This window comes from Mytilus californianus, unplaced genomic scaffold (genome assembly GCF_021869535.1).
Source record: "Mytilus californianus isolate M0D057914Y unplaced genomic scaffold, xbMytCali1.0.p SCAF_9, whole genome shotgun sequence".
In the NCBI taxonomy this organism is placed as follows: domain Eukaryota; kingdom Metazoa; phylum Mollusca; class Bivalvia; order Mytilida; family Mytilidae; genus Mytilus; species Mytilus californianus.
In genome coordinates, this window is record NW_026262745.1 from 85,997,334 (window position 1) to 86,005,090 (window position 7,757).

General features: G+C 31.2%; 1 protein-coding gene across 1 annotated transcript; it reads right to left on the reverse strand.

The window, feature by feature from the left end:
- Window positions 1–417: 417 nt before the first annotated feature.
- On the reverse strand, window positions 418–7,508 carry LOC127714126 (glucose dehydrogenase [FAD, quinone]-like). The gene is made up of 3 exons (XM_052220098.1): window positions 7,340–7,508; window positions 6,740–6,965; window positions 418–601 (listed from the first exon to the last, which is right to left on the reverse strand). Exons 1-3 carry the CDS (start codon window positions 7,461–7,463, stop codon window positions 439–441), a joined length of 513 nt encoding a protein of 170 aa, XP_052076058.1. The 5' UTR covers window positions 7,464–7,508; the 3' UTR covers window positions 418–438.
- Between the last annotated feature and the right edge of the window lie 249 nt (window positions 7,509–7,757).

The window sequence follows — 7,757 nt, forward strand, 5'->3', positions numbered from 1 at the left end:
CGACTGTTAACGTCATAATCCAACTACGTTTCTTACGTCTATACTTTCGCGGACCATCGGACTTTAGCGTATGGAGGCATCGCACTTTAGCGCAGACCATCGTACTTTAGCGTCCCCATCGCACTTTAGAGTCCTACATATATAACATATATATTACCAAGAAGGAGATAAGGAAGGAAAATTAAAAGCACTTTATTCATGCAATACTTTCTTACGCTCTTCTGGAAAATATTGAAACTGCTATTGACAAATAGGTTGGTGATTACCTTATTTTCCTGAACATATTATCTATACTTGTGATATGAAAATATAGACTTTTATCCGCTATCAGCAGGGGACCACTTTGGCAGATTTAAGGTTGAAAAATAACATCTTAAAGTAAAATGTTTAGTTTTATTCCACTACAACAACTTTCACCAAGTCACCAAATGATTTCAACTAAACAATACTGGTTAAGATGTTGTAGTTGTGAGTTCTATCACATCTGATCATGTCTGCAGCTTTCTCCCCAATCATCATGGCTGGTGCGTTTGTATGACCGGAAGGGATATATCTCATAACGGATGCATCAGCCACTCGGAGGTTCTTGATACCAATAACCCTGTTAGACAAGAGTATGATGATTTGCAAAATTAAGGAATGACTGTAATATTTTTTTCTGACTATGAAGAAAAAAAAAATCAAAACTGTAGTGTATAGAAAGTGTGCATCTCATTTTGGAGGTTATTTCGAACAGACGGTAACAACATTACAGTCAGTCCTGATAATTTAAATCTAAATTCCATTTTTAAGGAATAAAACATGAAAGGGACGTTGGTGACATAACGGTCATATGACAAAGTTATATCTGTGAGTTGATAGACAAAAAAACGCTCAGCCAACCAGAAGACGTGTTACATCCATAATTAAATTATTCACAAATGCATTCACAACATAACTAAAGCAGTGAGTTTCACGAGTATTGTATACTTATACTGCGTATCCTCGACATCAACAATATGTACATAACTGAATTCACAATACACGAAGAATATGAGACAGAAGGTAGTTTTCGAACAATTGTTATGCTGTTGGAATTCAAAAAAATAATTAAATCTCCAATCCGTTCAAAACTATGTTAGTTATACTGATACATGGAAAGGATGATAAAATCTGACCATCTGTGCAAGCACCCCCTTTACCACCCTCTTTAACACATAGGTTTTTTTTCATAAAATGTTATATGTGCGAAGCCTTTACCAGATTGATAGTGAAGATGCCTTACATTAACTAAGGCCAAGCTTAGCGAAAGGCCGTGCGACATATCATTATCATTGATCAATTCAAACCTTCGACCTCAAATAAACTTTCAAGCCCCAATCAGCATACCTGAGAAAAAAAAAAAAAAAACACGTGTACTATTGACGATCGAAAGTTGAATGATCACGTACTTGGTTATCTCATGGCGGTTATAAATTACAAACATGTGCATGTTGAATTTATTTATATAATAATTTTATGCAAAAGTTCGAATACAGTCCTTTTGTTTTAAATTTTTTTTTTTAACAAAGAGTCAAGACTCTTAACAGTTTTCATGGCGAAATACAGTGTATATTGAATCCACTTGTATCCTCTCAAGTAGTTCTGGACTAACCCCGTGCACCTTTTCTATTTGTTAAGTTACATCATTGTGTGTTTGCAATGAGACCAAATTAGGAAATATGGTGAAAATGACTCAATGCTGTTTGTTAAACGTAAATGAGACCGTAATTAACTACACAAATAACCAAATTACATAATTACAGTAAATAGGTCTGTGAAATAACTGTTCAATATTTATATTCTAACATCAGTATACCACAGCCTCCTCCTCGACCCTTAAACTAGACACACGTATAGGCCTACTAAACCTTTTTTTTTTATAAATATGATACTACATAGAAATATAAAAATGGAATCACTAATGACAACTTAAATTTATATAATTTCATGGCTTTTAAAAACAGGGAAGTTTTAGGTTTTATGGATTTGACTTGAGATAGTGTGATTTTTTTCTTATGATTCAGTTTACTCTGGGACATGATATATTTTAGTATAATAGTCCCAGGTTAACCTGATTTCGAAAAAAAATCCCGAAATTCTAAGTAAATTTAGAGCAGGTTAATTAATTTCTTTATAATTCGTTTATTATACATGTATTATTTTGTACTTTATTTTTAGGAAGATTACTACATTTGTTTACCTTCAATTTAATGTTTCTCGGTAAATTCATACTTAGTTTTAGGAGAATGAAATAGCATGCTATTTGTACTACTAGTATGCTACGTCTGAATCCGCTAATGAACTTTTTTTTTAAATTCTTCGTCTTGATAACATTGTGACTCGTAAATTAAAAGAAAATTTGGGTTTTTATTTTTTATATTCTAATTTTATTCATAACAGAGACATATATTCACGTGTATATAAGCTCTGGTGTAACATTTCAACCCTTCTTTACAAAAACATGCCGTTACTTCATTTTTTTTGCGGATCCAGGGGTGTTCCGGGGGTTGGACCCCCTTTTTTGACGATCAATGCTTTTCAATGGGGACAAATGATTGAACCCCCTTTTTCTCCTGGGTTGGAAACCCTTTTTTAAAAATTTCTGCATCCTCACCTGTTTCACGAAAATACCTTCCATAGTATGTCAATTGTGCTCATTCACTTGCACAATACAATTATCGTTGGTTTGTTTTATCTTTTGGTGAATGAATGGGACAATTGGGTTCGTTTGTGATACGTTATTTCTGAATGACCAAACGCTTTGCTACTGTGTGTTAGTTTCATAGAATGAAAACAAAAGGGAAATGTGCAACCCATCATGAATTATTATTATCATGAGATCTTTATTACATGTAACAACGACATTGTCAGGATATATAATTGTTTCCCGTCATTGTATATATCTGTGCAATATTTCTCTGGTTTAAATGATGCACATATATTTATCCTTATATTCTAAAAAAATCCGGTATATGATAATTGTGTTGTTGCATAAAGAACTTTACTAAAATTTAGTAAACATAGTACATTCACGTGCACACTACAATTGTTGTTGTATCTAAATCTTTCGGCCAATGAAATGGGACGTTACAAGTTTATTGTTTGTGTTACGCCAATGAATTTCCAAACGCTTAACTTGACTGCAGTTCAGTGTAACATCTTTGTATGTGACATCTTGTATCAAAATCTTTTTTTTTCGTAAAGTATTGGCTCCTATACATATGCATGACAATATCTTAACATGAGGTTATTTTCGTTTAGTGTTTAAAGTTTTGATTTTAACGCAAGCTTTTTTTTAGACAACACAAAATATCACATGGCCAACTATTTTACTCAGTATAAGCCAGTACGAGTTATCGCGCATGATTTTAATTTCTTATCCGTCTGATCAGTCTTTTCTGTGTGTGATATCTTATCAAGACAACATGCTGAGTTTGTAAAGACAATGTTGTCACTCGTAAATAATTTGACAACCCTAAGTAAACAATATTAACCATATGTTATTGTAGCATGATAGGTTCCTCATGAATACGAGTTGTATAAACTGACTTTATTTTCAAAAGATAAAATCAGATTTTACCGAATATCGAACATACAAAATAAAAAGTCGAAAAAGGACAAATATGTGATTATGATAACCAAACATATATATATCTATATATATCTATCATTAAATCGTTGTCTGGTTATAGTTTATAAAAGCACTTACATTTTTGTATAAAAAAAATTAAATTGTTCTTTATCAATTTCAAAAGCAAGAGGGTTGTAATTGTGAGGTTATATTATATTTGATATAAAATTCTTGATTTCAGTAACACCATTTTTAGAGAAGTATGCAATGAGTTGACAATCAAAATATGGATAGATGTAATTCATTTAATAACAAACGTATAAATACATAATCGAAAAATGATGCACCATAGTCATCAAAAGAAATGTTCATTTTGATAGTAATTTTGTTTTAACTTTCACATGATGTTGTTCGATTTAGATATATCTTAAACCTTTCTTTCGACGTAAGCCCGAATACGAGACAACATAGAATTTGAATACACATACACAAACACAAACTCATTGCAACATTTTGATTTTTTATTAAAAGAATAAATTCAGTCTCTGCTTTTACTCTTGTTTTACCTCCCAGAATTATATGTTGATTTTTATTTTCACTAACTTTTCAGCTGTGATTTCTGAGAGACATTTTTCTCAAAATGGGCCTTCAACACTTAATGCTTCTATAGTACATTTGCCCGCGACGATGCATTTTGTTTATAAATCACGATGGAAAACACGGCTACATAAACGGATTGTAAAGAGAAATGTCGTATCTATAATGAATAAGTATAAATGTACAGCTTAATTTTCAAATTTCTTTAAAAATTCTCTACAGTTAAGACAAAAAGTTTAACGATGTGAAAAGCAGCGTCTTCTATGTAAAATAAATTTGCAGATTTTGGCACTTCTATCACATTCACTGGTGCTAGAACAATAGACAATTTCTCCAAATTAGAAAATTTTCTAAAGTTTGGATGCTCTGACAAAAATTTTCTAAAAAAGATCAGTTCGCAGGTCATCTTACAATGGACACTCTATCAATACATGTTTCTCAGTTTCAACAATATTTATACAAGTTTCACACGTTCGTTGATGCACGGATAGGTATCTCACTAACAATAATGATATAGTCTTAGATTACTTGTTTTTTTTTATATAAGCTAATCAAAGCACATACTAATGAATTAATATAATGATATTCTCAAACTAATCAGCAAATTTTCCCAAATTTCATTGCATGCCGCCTAAAACATAAAGAAAATCCCACAGAAAAAGTGTATACAATAATGTTCCGAGTATAATAAAAAAAGGGGGGGAGGGGAAATACTCTGCTTGGATAATAATATTACTGATATGTAAAGGAAAGTTTTAACAACGGATTTGAACTTGACAATCTTATCTGAAATTGACACCAGGTGATCAAATACATGTTGAAATTTGTGAACTTCACACATCTATAGAAAACATGCTAATCGAAACAAAAGGGGTCGCAGGCATTTGTTTTTAAGTATAATTCTAAATTTTAACGATTCCAATTATCTCATTCATTCGATAAATTAGAAATAAAAAATTCTGCAAATACATGTATACAGCGGGAGTTTCTCGCTGCATTGAAGACCCATTGTAGGCCTTCGCCTGTTGTCTGCTCTATGGTCGGGTTGTTGTCTCTTTGACACATTCCCCATTTCCATTCTCAATTTTATGTATAATATAAATGTAAGAAAATGTGGTGTGAGTGCCAATGGGACAGCTCTCCGTAAACTTTACATTGACAGAAAAATAAATAAAATAAGTTTCCTTTTTAATACAAATTTTACATAAATGTTCAAATACAAAATTACATTTTTTTCACGATAGAAACTTTTGAAAGGACGGAGACAAATTAAAAATAATATTTATTTTGTTCAATGCGATTTATTTTTCTAAAAGTTAAGTGGATAAAAGGAGAATGTGCATCAAACAAGCAACATACTAGTATATATCACATGTACATGTATGTATCGAAAATTTTGCTTCTTAAACTGTTAAAATATGTAGTTCAATTTATTTCAATTTTAAGCTGGGAACAGTATATCTAACACCCGACGATGAAATCTGCATAATTAGGAAGTGTCAAGTCCCGTCAATATATATGTTCCTGTTTTAAACGTTTGCCGTTTTGTAATCTTTTAATTAGCATTACTATATACAAATATTTTTGTATATGGTCCACACTGGCACATATGCTGCCCTTGTCCTATTCCTTTAAGACTTTGACAATTGGTTTATCTTGGAGAATATATTTTTTTACTCATTTGAAACTTTTGGGCATTGAAATTTACAATTTATAAAGTAAACTTGAAAAGAAAGACGCTATAAAACCGTCACAAAGAAAAAAATCATAAACTACAGAGAATAACAGAAGTCATCACATTGGCATGTGTTAATGATTTATCCATAAATATTTACCTGGCATGACTTAGATTATTTCTGGTCAACTTCAGTAAATGATCGGAACTCGATTTTTGAATAAAAAAATGCCGTGGTACAAAAAAAAAATGTAAAATATGAAATTTATATCGTTGGAGAGATTTAAAACAAGAGAATAAATATACATGCGAATGAAGCTGTTTCTAATAAAGATTTTAGGTCAATTAATAAAAGAAAACCCATGTGCACACATTTTTGGTTTCGTATTGTTTGAAGTAATAGGTCGTGCACGCTGTTTTGTTTTTATTTGAAAAAGGCCATAACTTCTGCAATCCTTATCAAAATACAAATTAGATCTGCAGAAAGCTTAAAAATTGAACTTTCAAAATTCATGCCAATGAAAAAGAAATTTAGTGATATTTACTGACAGCTAATCAAAATTTTAGATTTCCTTTAACAATCTATAGTAAATTTATTGATATCGATTGTGGTCAAATTTAACGCATGCGCAAATCGGGTGCTGATAATATTTGCGTATGATGTACTAAAATTTGGCAGACAAATACCTTCTGAATATCTGAAGGATATATTTTTAATCTTTAAATTATAAAGAGTCTAAACAGTGGCGTTGTCATACCAGTTTCTTTACCAACAATCAATTATGAATAGTAATATTTAAAAAACAGACATAGATATATTTAGATATGAGAGAACAATATGTTTTGAAAATAAATCTCTGATAAATTATAAATACCTTAATCTTGAATCTACTACAGCCGAAGGGTCATTAGCTGACCCCATTCTACATGTTCCTATAAAGTGAGATGCCGTCGTTAGAAAATGTCGTCCAATACACCTCCAGTAATTATCCGAATCAAAGATTTGTTCACTACAATGTCCAGGTACATCTTGCCTCACCAAGGTGGCCCCAATAGATTTCCATGATTCCGTTTGTTCTAACAAACGCATAAATCGAATGCCTGAAATTATGTTTGAACGTATTTCATTACCATAACGAGAGATTTATTTTATATGAAATTTCCCATTGATAGTAAGTTTATTGAGTGTTTTTGTTAAATATCTTTTCTCCAATAAAGCAGTTTTTGTTATAATCTAATCATTATTACAGAATTTTTAAAAAAATTTACTAAAAAATAAGCGAACGCATTTTGACTATTGACAAGTGAAAAACTAAAATGAATCTGGAATGCTTTCAAAAAAGGAATAATGAATTAAACAAAAGAGAGATAATGACAATTATCGCAATACTCGTCACTTTCGACAAGTTCATTTCGAAAAATACTGTCCGTTCTATCAAGTTGTTACAGCATAGTTGTTATATCATTATTTATACCTCTAACAAAGTCTTCAATGTCCTCTGGGTGAGAAAGATATCGTGGATCTATGAAAGGAGAACTAAACGGTGATTTGCTCGATAGCCGCAAATAACCTTTACTTCTTGGTTGTAATAAGAACATTCTCACTATGAAACTGTTTGGATCAACACGTTTTAAATGTTCTTTTACAATCTGAAATGTAATATGGGTATGAAATATTTATCGTGTGTCAAAAAAACTACTGTAATGTGTGTTGTGTTATAAGAAAACTTCCTGCCTTAAATCTTTAAAGCGCAATAAAATATTTTTGATGAACTGATGTTTAGACAAATCATATTTAACTAAATTCAATCACCAATTAAGAATAATTGTTCAGAGAACAAATGAAGGTCTTTTCACAATAATTTACTTAAGATACGAAAATTTTGATAAGCA